This window comes from Phascolarctos cinereus, unplaced genomic scaffold (assembly GCF_003287225.1).
Source record: "Phascolarctos cinereus isolate Bilbo 61053 unplaced genomic scaffold, phaCin_HiC Scaffold_726;HRSCAF=1367, whole genome shotgun sequence".
In the NCBI taxonomy this organism is placed as follows: domain Eukaryota; kingdom Metazoa; phylum Chordata; class Mammalia; order Diprotodontia; family Phascolarctidae; genus Phascolarctos; species Phascolarctos cinereus.
The window spans coordinates 34,213,476-34,229,672 of record NW_027556098.1 but is presented as its reverse complement, the minus strand read 5'-3'; the positions used below and the strand labels follow the sequence as shown (position 1 = coordinate 34,229,672).

At 35.1% G+C, this 16,197-nt stretch overlaps 1 protein-coding gene across 5 annotated transcripts in view; it reads left to right on the top strand.

Annotated features, from left to right (window-relative positions):
- Positions 1-16,197, top strand: part of MGAT4A (alpha-1,3-mannosyl-glycoprotein 4-beta-N-acetylglucosaminyltransferase A) — a 139,944-nt gene that overhangs the window by 21,868 nt on the left and 101,879 nt on the right. For all 5 annotated transcript variants that reach the window (XM_078146372.1, XM_078146369.1, XM_078146370.1 and 2 more), the window contains one exon: positions 8,530-8,866. In XM_078146372.1, coding sequence (XP_078002498.1) covers positions 8,773-8,866 — 94 coding nt within the window. In that variant the 5' untranslated portion in view covers positions 8,530-8,772. The remainder of the gene's footprint in view (positions 1-8,529; positions 8,867-16,197) is intronic.

The window sequence follows — 16,197 nt, the reverse complement described above, 5'->3', positions numbered from 1 at the left end:
ATTGTTGGATCAAAGGGTATGCACAGTTTTATAGCTCTTAGCTATATAGCTTATAGCTCCATATTACTCTCCAGAATGGTTGGATCAATTCCTAGCTCTACCAATAGTGCATTAGTATCCCAGTTTTCCCATATCCCCTCCAACATTCATCATTTTCTTATTTGGTCATATTAGCCAATCTGACAGGTGTGAGGTGGTACCTCAGAGTTGTTAATTTGCATTTCTTTGATCAGTAGTGATTTAGAGCATTTTTTCGTATGATTGTAGATAGCTTTGATTTCTTTGTCTGAAAACTGCCTGTTCATATCCTTTGACTGTTTAGCAATTGGGGAATGACTTGTATATTTACAAATTTGATTCAGTTCTCTATATATTTGAGAAATGAGGCCTTTATCAAAGATTTTTTGGAAGAAATTTCCCCCCAGTTTTCTGCTTTCCTTTTAATTTTGGTTGCATTGGTTTTGTTTGTGCAAACATTTTTAAATTTTATATAACCAAAATTATCTATTTTACGTTCTGTAACGCTGTCTATATTTTCTTTGGTCCTAAATTCTTCCCTTATCCATAGATCTGACTGATAAACTATTCCATGCTCTTCTAATTTTCTTACTGTATCACCCTTTATGTGTAAATCATGTACCCATTTTGACCTTATCTTGGCATACGGTGTGAGATGTTGCTCTGTCTGTAGTTTCTGCTTTATTATTTTCCAGTTTTTGCAGCAGTTTTTGTCAAATAATGAGTTTTTGTTCCAAAAGCTTGGATCTTTGGGTTTATCATATACTAGATTGTTATGGTCATTTATTGCTGTGTCTTGTGTGCCTAATATGTTCCACTGATCCACCACTCTGTTTGTTAGCCAGTACCAGATTGTTTTGAGGATTGCTGCTTTATAATACAATTTGATATCTGGTACAGTGAGACCACCTTCCTTCACATCTTTTCATTGATTCCCTTGATATCCTTGACCTTTTGTTCTTCCGATTGAATTTTGTTATTATTTAATTTTAATTTTTAATTTGTTCTTTTTCTAGTCTTTTTTTAGTTGCACATCCAGTTCATTGATCTGTTCTTTCTCTGTTTTATTGATGTAAGCACTTAGAGATGTACATTTTCCCCTAAGTACCACTTTGGCTGCATCCCATAAATTTTGGCATGTTTTCTCATTATTTTCCTTTTTTTAAAATAAAATTATTGATTGTTTCTATGATTTGTTCTTTGACCCACTTATTTAGTTTCCAATTAATTTTTGATCTTAAGTTTCCATTGCCTATTATTGAATGTAATTTTTATTGCATTATGATCTGAAAAGGATGCATTTACTATTTCTTCTTTTCTGCATTTGATTGTGAATTTCATTTATTTATTTGTAACATTAATTTCTTTAAATTTTAAGTTCCAAATTATCTCCCTCTTACCCCCCCCACACATTGAGAAAGCAAGTAATGTGATATCGATTATACATGTGAAATCATGCAAAAATATTTCCATATTAGCCATGTTGCAAAGGAAAATGCAGAAAAACAGAAAAATAAAGTTAAAAAAGTATAATTCAGTCTGCATTCAGAAAGAATTTAGAACTCTATCAAGTTCTTTCTCTGGAGGTGAATACCATTTTACATCATGAGTCCTTTGGAGTTGTCTTGATTATTGTCTTGATCAGAGTGGCTGTCTTTCATAGTTGATCATTCTTACAATATTGCTTTTACTGTGTATATTGTTCTCCTGGTTCTGCACACTTCATTTTGCATCAGTTCATATAAGTCTTTCTGTCCTGCTCTTCATTTCTTATCACACAGTAGTATTCCATCACAACATATATCACAGCTTGTTCAGCCATTCTGCAATTGATGGGCATCCCTCGATTTCCAGTTCTTTGCCACCACTAAAAGAGCAGCTATAAACATTTTTGTACTAATAGGTCTTTTTTCCCTTTTTTGATCTCTTTGGAGTAGAGACCTAGTAGTGGTATTAGTGGGTCAAGGGGTATGCACAGTTTGATAGCCTTTTGGTCATAGTTCCAAATTATTTTCCAGAATGGTTGGACCAGTTCACAACTTGACCAGCAGTGCATTAGTATGCCTGTTTTTCCATGTCGCCTCTATAATTTATCATTTTCCTTTTCTGTCATGTTAGCCAATTTAATAGGTGTGAGATCTCACCTGAGTTGTTTTAATTTGCATTTCTTTAACCAGTAGCAATTTACTATTGATAGCTTTGATTTCTTCTTTTGAAACTTCCTATTCATATCCTTTGACTATTAATTAGGGAATGGTTATTATTTTTATGAATTTGGCTTGGTTCTCTATATATTTGGGAAATGAGACCCTCTTCAGAGAAACTTGTAAAATTTTTTCCTGTTTCCTGTTTTCCTTCTAATTTTGGCTCTTCTAGTAATTCTTGTTGGGCTTGTGTCCAATTGGAAATTTTCTTTGAGGTTTGCTTATAGATGTTTTCAAATCATTGTCTTCTGAATTTTTCTCTTGAGTTTCCCTATTTTCCATAGAAAGTTTTTATAGTCAAGTGTTTTTTATTGTTTGCTCATTTTTCTGGCTTATTTCTTGACTTTGGACTTTATTAGAGTTGAGCTCTGCTCACCTGTGGAGGGGGTGGCTAGCCTGGAGTTACTTTGGCTTGATCTAGGAGCTGGTAGTTTTTCCAGTGCTTCCAAGGTGCTATGATTCAGACAGATAGTTCTGATCATTATCATCCTGGTCTGCGCTATTGTCCTTAATCAGGTACGGCCTGTGATCCGTTGTATCTGTAGACTGAAACTGCCTCTTTCCACTCTAAATCTGAGACCTGGAACCAGGGAGTGGGTGAAGGAGCAGCCAAATGATACCTGGTCCTGTGCCCAGTGCTAGCACAAGGGTCCTCTGTGCTATCTTTCTGACCAGAAGCATAAGTTCCCTTATTGCTTTTGGTACTGCCACTCCTGCTTCTTTTGCTGTTGCAGCAGTGCCTGCAGTGGGTGTTGCCTCTGCCTTGCTGCCTTCAGGACCCGCAGCTGGTCCCCACCCAGTGGTGGCAGACAGACCTCTCTTTTGGTCCTTCTAAACTGTCCTGGGCTGGAAAAATGAGATACTGTGACTTTTTTTTTTTGTTATTTCACTCAGAATTTGATTTGAAGTGGATTTTTTAAAAAGTTATTTAAAAGGTTGGGCCGGGAGAGCCCAGCGTCAGTTTCCTCACCATCTTGACTCTGCCCCCCCCGTATTATGTTTTAAAAATTGCCTAATTTTAACACTAGCCACTTCTTGATAACATCTCCTATATTACTGTCATTTATCATGTAAAGAAATTCACAGATTGATAGGGTTCACACACATTTAAACTATAATAATTTTAGCTATTTTTGTATAATGATTTAAAGTTTGCAAATAATAAGTTATCTCATTTTATCCTTACAACAACCCTATGAGGGAAGTATTTTTATTATTTCCATTTTACGGATGAGGAAACTGAGGCACAGGGACAGTTAAGTGACTTACCCAAGGTCACAGAGCTGGTAGGTGAGGCATAATTTAAACTTATATCTTCTTGATTTCCCAAATCCAGCACTTTTTTTTCTCATTATTCTACCTAACTTTAACAAAATGTTCTTTTTTATGTCTCCTGTTATTCTTTGAACGTATCCTATTTTTAAATTTATTATTATATTTTTTATTGTTTTTATGTAAAGTCACTTTGTATATCCTGACCTTGAGTTCTTCACTTTTATCACCTACTCTCTGCAAGACATTAGTCAACAAATTATTAAACACCTCCTATATGCTAGGTACTGTATGCTGTGGCTACAGATAGAAAGTCAGAAAGTTAATCTTGGGTAGATGCAGCATATCTGCATACGGTAATACAAACTGCATGCAAAATTAAAATTAAAAGAAAGGAAGAGCACTAAGAACTGAAGGGGATCAGGAAAAGTCTTCTGTAGGAAGTATGTGGTACCTGGGTTGTTCCCAGAATTTTGTCCCTCTTTTATCCTTCTTTGGCACACGGACCAGTTTGTAGGCTGTTAGATACAAGGCAGTCAGTGTTGTGGGGGAGAAAAAGCACTGGCTTCGGAGTCAGTACTGTGTTTATTTGAATATTTATTATCAAATGCTGCATTTCGTGTTAAATATGAGATTGACATACTGTCTACATTGGCTACTTAATAATGATGAATGATGGTCTCATTAAATACTAATAACTATAACATAATGATTTGAATATTAGGGTAAGCCTGAAGAAAACATTAGCAATTTTGAATACTATTGCTGTTAGACTGATAATTGCAGACTTGTTTTAAGGTTGGTTTGGTTCTAGTTTAACAGCAAATTCTAGTGTCTTTTCTAAATACTATAATCTTTGTTTTGTTATGTAGAGAGTTGTATTATTGTTATTTGTAAGAGATTCTAACTTATGTATAAGTGCTCTTGAAGAGTTGAGAGGGACAGTATGGTGTAGAGCAGTGATGTCAAACTCAAATAGAAACTATAGTTGTCACTAAATAGTATATAAGGATCCCTGCCTCTACATATTGATTCAGAAAACCATATATGAACATTATTTAGGTTTTATTGTATTTTTAGTTATTTTATTAATATTCCCAGTTATATCTTAATCTGGTTCTGCCTAATTTTGGGAGCAGGCTGTTTTTTTGACACCTCTTATGTAAAGGAAAGTGTTCTAGACTTGTCAGGAAATATCTTTGTTGGGCAGCTAGGTGGAGCACTGGATAGAGCTCTGCCTTGGACTCAGGAAGATGTGAGTTCAAATCCAGCCTCAGACATATAATAATAAAAAAGCTGTGTGACTGTGGGCAAGTCACTTAATCCCAATTGCCATACAAAAAAAAAATTATCTTGGGGCAGCTAGGTGGTGCAGTGGATAGAGCACTGGCCCTGAATTCAGGAGGACATGAGTTCAAATTCGGCCTCAGACACATAACACTTACTAGCTGTGTGACCCTGGGCAAGTCACTTGACCCTATTACCTAGTCCCCCCCCCCCACCAAAAAAAAGAAAGAAATACTTTTGTTCATTTCTCACCCCCTAGCACCTGGGCAATTTATATGAGTCTTCTGAGCTTCATTTTTCTCACTTGTACTATTTATATTTTTTTGTTTAATTTTCAGTTTTTTCCAATTACATGTAAAAATAATTTTTTACTTTCCCTTTTAAAAAAAAGTTTTGTTTTTTTCCCAACTGCATGTAAAAACAATTTTTAATATTCATTTTTTAAAATTTTGAGTTTCAGATTCTCTCCCTTCCTCTCTCGCCTTGCTCCTCCTCCCTGAGATGGTAAGCAGTTTGTTACAGGTTTTGCATGTGCAATCATGTAAAACATATTTGTCATGCTGTGAAAGAAACTATAGACAACCTTTTGCCCCCCCCACTCCCCCAAGAAGAAAAAAATTAAGAGAAAAATAATATGCTTGAATCTGCATTCAGACTCCATTAATTCTTTCTCTGGAGGTGGATAGCATTTTTCATCATGGATCCTTCAGAATTGTCTTGGATCAGTGTATTGCTGAGAATAGCGAAGTCATTCACAGTTGATCATCATATAACATTGCTGTTACTGTGTACAGTGTTCTCTTGGTTCTGCTCAATGTACTTTGCCTCAGTTCATGTAAGTCCAAGTTTTTTTGGAATCATCCCGTTCGTCATTTATTAGAGCTGAATAATATTCCATCATAATCATTTACCACTACTTGTTCAGCCATTCCCCAATTGATGGGAATCCTCTCAATTTCTAATTCTTTGCTACAACAAAAAGAGCTGCTATAAATATTTTTGTATGTGTAAGTTCTTTTTTCTTTTTCTTTTCTTTTTTAATCCCTTTGGGATACAGATCTAGTAGTGGTATTGCTGGGTCAAAGAATATGCCAAGTCTTACAGCCCTTTGGGCATAGTTCCAAATTGCTCTCCAGAATGGTTAGAGCAGTTCACAACTCTACCAACAGTGCCTTAGTGTCCCAGTTTTCCCACATTCCCTTCAAAATTTGTCATTTTCTTTTTCTGTTATTTTAGTCAATCTGATAGATGTGAGGTAGTACCTATGAGTTGTTTTAATTTGCATTTCTCTGATCAGTGGTGACTTAGAGCATTTTTTATATGACTATATAGATAGCTTTGATTTCTTTGTCTGAAAACTGCCTGTTCATATCGTTTGACCATTTATCAATTGGAGAATGACTTGTATTATTAATTTGACTCAGCTCTTTATATATTTGAGAAACAAGGCCTTTTATCATGAGAGATATACTATAAAAATTTGCCCTTGGTTTTCTGCTTTCCTTCTAATCTTGGCAACGTTGGTTTTATTTGTACAAACTGTTTTTAACTTGATGTAATCAAAATGATCTGTTTTATGTCCCATAATCCTCTCTATCTCTTGTTTGGTCATAAATTCTTCTCTTATCCTTAAATCTGAAGGTAAACTATTCCATGCTGTCCTAATTTGCTTATGGTATTACTCTTTATGTCTAAATCATCACCCATTTTGACCTAATCTTGTTATGTGGTGTGAGATGTTCTACACCTAGTTTCTGTGAAACCGCATTCCAGTTTTCCCAGAAGTTTTTTATCACATAGTGAGTTCTTGTTCCAAAAGCTTGGATCTTTGCATTTATGAAACACTAGATTACTGTGGTTGTTTACCACTCCATTTCTTAGCCAGTTACCAGATTGTTTTGGTGATTACTTCTTTGTGATACAGTTTGAGATCTAGTATGGCTAGGCCACCTTCTTTCACATGTTTTTCATTGATGCCTTGATATTCTTGAACTTTTTTTCTTCCAATTGAATTTTGTTATTATTTTTCTGTCTCTATAAAATACTTTTTTTTTGTAGTTTCATTGGTATGGCATTGAGTAAGTAAAATAATTTAGGTAGAATTGTCATTTTTGTTATATTGACTCAGCCTATTCATGAACAATTAATATTTTCCCCATTCTGTTTCAGATTTGACTTTATTTGTGTGGAAAGTGTTTTGTATTTGTGTTCATATAGTTCCTGAGTTTGTCTTGGCAGGTAGACTTCCTAGTATTTTATATTGTCTGCAGTTATTTTAAATGGAATTTCTTTTTCTGTCTCTTGCTGTTGGGTTTTGTTAGTAATATATAAAAATGCTCATGATTTATATGGATTTATTTTATATCATACAACTTTCCTAAAGTTGTTAATTATTTTAACTAGGTTTTTTTTAGTAGCTTCTCTAGGATTCTCCATATATACCATCATATCATCTGCAAAGAATGATAGTTTTGTTTCCTCATTGCCTATTCTAATTCCTTTTTCTTCTCTTATTTCTATAGCTAACATTTCTAGTACAATATTGAATAATAGTGGTGATAATGGGCATCTTTGCTTTACCTCTGATTTAATTGGGAAGTTATCCCTATTACAGATAATGCTTACTGATGGTTTTAGACATTCTAATTCTAATGGTATTATAGAAGCAGAAATATTGTGTCGTAAAAGGAATTTGGTAGGACTCCTTCTTTGCTTATTGTTCCATAAAGTTTTTATTTATATATATATATATATATATATATATATATATATATATATATATATATATATATATATATATAATTAGAATTAATGGTTCTTTAAATGTTTGGTAGAAGTCACTTATGAATCCATTTGGTCCTAGGGATTTTTTCTTAGGGAGCTCATTGATAGTTTGTTCAATTTCTTTTTCTAAGATAGAGTTGTTTAAATATTCTGTTTCCTCTCCTGTTAATCTGGACAATTTACATCTTAGTAAATATTATTCCATTTCACTTAGATTGATAAACTTATTGGCATATGATTGGGCAACATATATCCTAAAATTGCTTTAATTTCGTCTTTATTGGTGGTGAATTCACTCTTTTCATTTTGGCATTGGTAATGGTTTTGTTCTTTATTTTTTTGAAATCAAATTAGCCAGTGGTTTATCCATCTTACTGGGTTTTTTTTTTTGGTCATAAAATCAGCTCCTAGTTTTATTTATTAGTTGGATAGTTTTCTTATCTTCAGTTTTATTCATCTCTTCTTTGATTTTCAGTATTTTCAATTTGGTGTTTAGAATTTTTAATTTGTCTTTTTCTAATTTTTAAAAATTTCATGCCCAATTAATTGATCTGTTACTTCTCCTCTGTTTTATTAATATAAGTGTTTAGAGATATAAATTTTCTCCTAATCACTACATTGGTTGCTTCTTCAAAGTTTTGGTATGTTGTCTCATTGTTATCATTCTTGTTAATGAAATTATTGATTATTTCTATGATTTGTTCTTTGACCCACTTATTCTTTAATTTCTAATTAATTCTTAATCTTTGTTTCCACAGCCCTTTTTTGAATATGTTTTTTATTTATTGCATTGTGGTTTGAAAAGGAGTCATTTGATATTTTGCTTTTCTGCATTTGGTTGTGACATTTTGATGCGCTAAGATATGGTCAGTCTTATGTAGCCAATTTTAGCACTTTTCTAAAGTACAGGCTTAATAGTGCTTAGTAATCACTGTTTCACTGAGTGTCTTTTCTTTCTGAATAGGAAGAGGAAGCCTGTAAACCAACATTCAGCTATATGAAGACCGTGAAGAAGCACTTGGGTGATAATTTTGAATGGTGTTCCAGCTGGACTTGTTTCATAGAGCACTTGCAATGAACCTCTCTCATTTCTTGTTATTGGCCTGGATCCCCTAGTACTGGAATACGTTGACTTCAAAACAATAAGAAATAATACAGGTCGTCATTGTCATCAAAAACATATGAACAGTTGTGATGGTGAAATGAGATGAGGCTCCGAAATGGAACTGTGACAACTGTATTGGTTTTTATCACTTCGTTCCTCAGTTTGTCTTGGTATATTTCATGGCAAAATGGAAAAGGTAAGGGAAATGTCTCTGTGAGAACATACATAAAAGTTAACATTTTGTCTAGAGATATGAGAGATAAATCAAGGCTGTGATATCCATTAAGTCGTAATATTTTTATAGTGTAGCAAGGAAGCTTAGTCGCTTGATTGTACATACACAGTTCAGCCCTTCTGAGAAAGCCTATCTAAATAGAGTATTAGAAAGAGACCTTCTTGAGTTGAAATCTGTACTTCAATGCTTATAGGCAAGAGCTATGCATATTTTTTGTTAATTTATACTATAATATTAAGTCAGTAGGCTAAGTTCAAGAATATCAGTTTTTTGTATCATTGAAGTATATATATGTTGAATATTGCTTATAACATTTAAAACAAAGTCATTCTCATCAAGAAATTTACTTACTAATTACTTTGATTTTAACTGCACTTGTTGATAGATTGTTCTTTAAATAAAATTATTAAATGAATGACTAGAGTTTGAGTTTAATGTTTGTTTCTTTTTTTTGGCTAGGCAATGGGGTTAAGTGACTTGCCCAGGGTCACGCAGCTAGTTATCCACTGCACCACCTAGCTGCCCCTGAGTTTAATGTTTTTAAATTTCATTCTTTTAGTTAAGTGTTGGGATTGCGTTCTAAGTGTCATGTACTCATTTTTAGAGTATTTTTTTTACCTAGTCCTCTTAAAAAAAATTGTAGTAACTGCCTTCTTACTCAAATGTTTTTATTTTTCTTTCTTTTTAATGTTATCTTAAGGTAAGAATTGTTAAATTTTTTTTGGTGGTTGTTGTTGTTGTTAAATTTTTTCATTGGGCCCCTTTGGCATTCTGATGGACTTTATGGACCACTTCTCAAAATAATATTTTTAAATGTATAAAATAAAACATTTTGAAATATAAAAGAAATTATAAAAATATTTTTTAAAAAGTTCATGGAACCTAAATAAATTTTGTCTAGAAGAAACTATGTTCATATGCAAGAGTATTAGAAGCATTAAAATAATAGTTTAATTTGAGTAATGTGACCCACAAACTTATTACAGATTATTCACCTTTGCCTTTACATATTTATTAAAAAATTATATTAGTTGAAATGCTTTTCCTTTACCATCAAGACCTTTTTATGTTTGTGGGTTTTTTTCTCTTGGGAAAGTAGCATAAAGTTTTTTTTTTCATTCTTTTTCTTTAGCTTTTTGGTTTCAAGTACTAGGATAATATTTTGTTGAAGACTTTTCTTCTGAAATAAAAAATGCTTTCTCAGCACTGCCAAAATAACATCATTGAAGGGTTATGTTTGGAGAAATTTTTATATTAATTCCATTTCATCAAATTATTGTATGTGTAGCTGTGTAAATACTTGGCCTTTCTCTCTTTTCAAAAATAATATGTTTCATTGATATCTTTGTTGTCTTGTCTGAATGCATATCTTCCCTTCCCCCACCCCTGTAAAGAGGAAAAGAAGTTACATAATATCAGACGGTATCTTTTCTCTTATCATCTGTGAGGTAGAAATACTTGACAGCATACTTTGAAAATCCCCTTGTATGAAATATTAGAGTGAGCATATGGTTTCTTATTCAAGGAAAATTATATCTATTTTGATAATAGTAACTAAGAAACTTGATTGTTTCTTAGGCTATATAGAATATTGTTAGGTTTGGAGTCGTTGTGGAATTTTAAAAGCTGATTCTCTTATTAACAAATTCAGTGCATTATATTCTTCATTTCCTTCCCTTATTGAAAAGATTAAAAATTCTAGTATTTTAAAACATAGCTGATAGTTTTTCTTCTTCAAAATCCTATGAGTTAGAGAAATAGTTATTCTAACTCGAAAACTTATTTGAAAGTTATCGATTCAAGTATATGTATAAAACACTGTTTAGAGATCTCTCTTGCTTTTTTACTTTTAACTCAGTGATAAGGATTAAAGTATTTTATCAGCATATCCACACTTTATTGATTGAATTAAATCAATCTGATTGGCTCCAGATTTTAAGGAATTATCATATGAAGAAACCCCCTCCAACTTGTAGTCTCAGAGAGTTTCTGAGAACACTGAGGGGTTCAGCGAGTTACTCAGAGTCACAGCCAGTGTGTCAACCTGCTTCTCCTTATATGGCACTTTTTTTTTTTTTGCTGTGGTATTCAGTAATGTGCTGGCATGGGTAATTGAAAGTTAGTACACAGGTGGTCCTAAAACCCCACTTTAGTCTTCTGTCTACTTCAAATATATGGATAATTTTTCTTTTTACAAATCAAATCAGATGTTTAATGCTTTTGGCAAGAGGTTTTTGCAGATTTTCCAGAGCAGAAATTAAAATACAGTTTTAAAGCAAAGCTAAAAATACAGAACAAGACAAACTATAGACTTGATTTATGGAGTTAAAAATGTGTAATGTTGCAAAGCAGATTCTCTAAAATTCATTAAAACCAAAGATCCACCATATCAGTCTACTATATTTTGAAAGAATTTTGGTCATGTTTTCAGAACAAAGCAGAAAGGAGACCTGAATCACAAACATATTGGTCACAGCAGCATCCCTTTTCTGAAATTAATTTTCCATATACTTAAATCAAAAGTTTTGTAACTTAAAGTTGCTTTCTGATACAAAGAGAAAATAAAATGTAGAAGATCTCTTAATTGAGGACTTACTCAAAGGGTAGGTTTACAAGGCTAGAAGAATCCTCAGAGCCCCTTTACATCTTAGCAGCAGCCAAGTCTGGAAATGGATATTAGGTTTGTATGTGCTTGGGAGAAAGTAGAGATTATAATCACATAAGGTACTTTGAATATGGTCAGTTTTTAGGCCATGTCTTTGGAAAATTTTGTATTTAGTAAAATAAAAGTCACTCAGTCAATAAACATTTAAACACTTCTTGCAGGCATTTGCTGAGTGCTGGGGATACAAAAAGAGGCAAAAGACAGTCCCTGCCTTCAAAGAATTCACTAACTGGGGAGGCAACAAGCAAACAAATACAGATAAATAAGCTATGTGCAGGGTAAATAGGCAATAATTAAGAGAGAGAAGGGACAAGAATTAAGGGGGGTTGGGAAAGACTTCCTATAGAAGATGATGTTTTAGTTGAGGCTTAAAGGAAGCCAGAGAAGCTCGTTGGTGGAGATGAGGGGAGAGAGCATTCCAGGCATGGGGGGCTGCCAGGATTATGCTCAGAGCTGAGAGATGGAGTGTCTTGTTCATAGAACAGCAAAAGAGGACCATGTCACTTGATTGAAGAGTACTTGGTGGGTCTTACTTTGTTTTATTTTATTTTTAGCAGCTTATTATTATAATTAGGCTTTAATCCCAAGTTGTGGGTAATGTTGCCCTAGGGCTCATGTTCTCCTTACTGTTACTTTCTGAATTCTGTCCAGGGGCTCAATCCGAGGGACTGCTCTCCTTCCTTAAGCCACAGTTAGGGCTCCCAGCCACCGTGTCCTGAAAATGTTCTTGTTCCCTGCAGTACTGCACTCACTGGGCATGTACTTGCTCCTTCTTGCGCACAGCCACAGCCTGGAATCACTTCTGGGCAACTACTAGCCATGGCTTCTGGGAACAGCTGGGGTGGGTGGTGTCCTTCAGTGTTTCACCATTCAGCTGTCTGCTGTTCTTGGTGAGGTGAAAATTCATGAGCCTGTGAGGTGAACGTCTACGAGATGAAAGTTCTTGAGGCCTAGTTCACTTCCCAGTGGAGCTGCTTTCAAGGCCTAATGTTTGTTAATTCAGTGGAGTTGACCTGGAGGTTACTACACTCAGGTCAAACCTCAGCCCCTGGAGGCCTTGTTTTTTTCTGAGGTCTTCTCAAGTTGTCTTAGGAGGATAACTGCTTTGCTCCTTTATTTTTGCTGCCCTGTGTTCGTTTTGTGACAATTTTCTCTCTGTTGGTGGAGGAAATCTGGAGAATCTGAAACTTTCTGACCTACTCCACCACTTTCCCAGAATGCTTCCAAGATTAGAGTGTTCCTTAATAGGCTGATCCTTCACCTTTAAGATGGTCATGTATCCAAAGAGCCAGTATAGCTTCAAAAAGGGCCAAGGAACAGTTGACATGGTGTTTGTTGCCTGTCAACTCCTGGAGAAATGTGAGGAGCAGAATAGAGGTCTGCACACATGCAGTGTTTGTTGACATGACCAAGGCTTTTAGTGGCTCTCAATCATGAGGGCTTGTGGAAGATCACAGCAAAATTGGGCTGCCTGAAAAAGTTCATCGCTATTGTATACCAGTTTGATGGTGACATGCTTTCTTGGGTTTTGGGTAATGGGTGATGTTCTCATGCTTTTCTAGTCAACAGTGGAGTGAAATAGGGCTGTGTGCTTGCTCCCATACTTTTTAGCATGATGTCTTCAGCAGTATTGTCAGATTTCTTCAATGAAGATGAAATTATAGCATCAAGGTCAGCTACCACACTGATGGTAAATTATTTAACTTGAAAAGACTACAAGCCAGGACTAAAATGGAGGGAGAGTTGGTACGTGAATTTTTTGTTCACGGGTGATTGTGCACTTGGTGCAGCCTCTGAGGCTGAGATGCAACAGATCGATTTTCTGCAATTTGTGCTAACTTTGGCTTGATGTTAACATCAAGAAAACAAGAGGTTCTCCACCAGCCAGCACTGCACTAACCATACGTGGAACCATCAATTACAGCAAATGGAAAATTTTTTAATGCTGTGGATAAGTTCACTTACTTGGCAGTGTACTTTCCAGTGATGTACAACTAGATGATGAGATTGATGCACACATTGCCAGAGCTATTTCAGTGTTTGGGAGGCTCTGAAGGAAAGTGTGGGAAAGAAGAGGTATTATTACACTGCCTACCAAACTGAAGTCTACAGAGCTGTTGTGCTGACTCCATTGTATGCCTGTGAACCTGGACAGTCTACCAGTGCCATGCCAGGAAATGGAATTACTTCCATTTGAATTCTCTTAGGAAGATTCTGAAGATCACCTGGCAAGATAAGGTAGCAGACACTGAGGTCCTTTCTTGAGCCAAGCATTCAAACTCTTATGCAGACAGTGCATCTCTGATGGGCTGGCCATGTTGTCACAAATGCCAAATGTATGTTTCCTAAAAGACTATTTTATGGAGAACTCATACAAGGCAAGTACTCACAGGGTGATCAAAAGAAGGAATATAAGGACTCTCTCAAGGTCTTTCTGAAGAACTTTGAAATTGATTGTGAGACATGGAAGACACTGGCATAGGATCACCCAGCATGGCAGGCCCACATCAAAGAAGGCGCTGTCCTCTGTGATCAAAGTAGAATTGCAGTAGCTCAAAAGAAACACAAGATGCATAAATTTAGAGATCCCTCCGATCCAAATGTTTACGCGAACTGTTTATGCCTGATAGATGATAGAGCCTTCCAAGCTTGTATTGGTCTGATCATCCATAGTTGGACACAGTGGACCTTGACCCCAACAGAGTGATGCCATTTTGTTCCTCTTTGAGCGTGAGGAACAACAACCAACTCCCCAAAATTGTGAAAGAGAGCCACGCTTCTCCTTTGGGTTCTTAGCTTTGCTGTGGAAGTTGAGATACTCTGTATTGGTAAATTTGCTAATAAATCGATCATGCTTTGAACTTTGTGTCTCAGGCTATCTTAAATTTTAACTGTTACATTTCTAATTAGATTCCATTGATGACCCTTGATAATAATACAGATTTAAGGGAACACACATATATCATCTTCCCATATTAGAGTGTAAATGGTCCATCTTTGTTTAGGCCCTTATGAATTGTTTGCTCATGTTTACCTTTTTATGTTTCTCTTGACCTGTGTTTATATTTCATAGTTTCTCTGCACCTCTGGGCTTTTTTTTTTTACATTTTTATTTAATATTTTATTTTCCCCAGTTAACACATATAAACAGTTTTTAACATTAATTTTTTAAAACTTTGAGTCCCAAATTCTCTTCCTTCCTCTTACCTCATACCCCTTATTGAGAAGGCAAGCAGTTTGATATAGGTTATACATGTGTAGTCATGGAAAACATATCTGAAATAGTCATGTTGTGAAAGAAAATATAGACCAAAAAAACTCAAAAATAAAGTAAAAAAAAAAGCATGCTTCAATCTGTACTCAGACACCATCACTTCATCACTTCTTTGTCTTGGGATGGATAGCATTTTCCATCATAAGTCCTTCAGAATTATCTGGGATCATTATATTGCTGAGAATAGCTAAATCATTCACAGCTGATCATCTTACAATATTGCTGTTACTTTGTATGCAGTACACTTCACTTTGCATCAGCTCATATAAGTCCTTCCAGGTTTCTCTGAGAGCATCCTGCTCTCATCACCTCTTATAGCACAATTTAGTTCCATCATAATCACATATCACAGTTTGTTCAGCCATTTCCCGATTGATGGGCATCCCCTCAATTTCTAATTCTTTGCCCCCAGAAAACAGCTGCTACAAATATTTTTATGCGTACAGGTCCTTTACCTTTTTGTTTTTTATCTCTTTTGGGATATAGACCTAGTAGTGGTATTCCTAGGTCAAAGCTCTTTGGGCATAGTTCCAAATTGCTCTACAGAATGATTGAATCAGTTCACAATTCCACCAGTAGTGCATTAATGTCTCATTTTTCCCACATCCTTCCAACATTTGTCATTTACCTTTTCTGTCCTATTAGCCAATCTAATAGGTATGAGGTAGTACCTCAGGATTGTTTTAATTTGCATTTCTCCAATAAGTAGTGAGTTAGAGCATTTTTTCATATGGCTATAGATAGCTTTCATTACTTCTTCTGAAAACTGTTCATATCTTTTGATCGTTTATCAATTGGGGAATGGCTTCCAATTTTAAAAATTTGACTCAGTTTCTGTATGTTTGAGAAATGAGGCCTTTATCAGAGAAACTTCAAAACTTTTTCGCAGTTACTATTGCTGACTGTATTTCCCTCCATCCTATCCCCCCATTTATTCTATTTTTCTCCTTTCACCCTGTCCCTCCTCGAAAGTGTTTTGCTTCTGACTGTCTCCTCCCTCAATCAGTCCTTACTTCTCTTATCTTCTTTCCCTCCTACTTTCCTGTAGGGTGATAGATTTTTATACCCAATTGATTATTAGGGGTTATTCCCTCTTTGAGCCAGTTCTGATGAGAGTAAGGTTCACTTACTCCCTCTAATGTCCCCCCTCTTCCTTGCCACTATAAAAGCTTTTTCTTGCCTTTTTTATGTGAGACAGTTTACCCCATTCCACCTCTCCCTTTCTCTTTCTCCTAGTACATTCCTCTCTCACCCCTTAATTTTGTTTTTTAAGATATACCTTCATTTTCAACTCACACTTGTGCCCTCTGTCTGTATATACCCTAATAATGAGAAAGGTCTTATGAGTTAGAT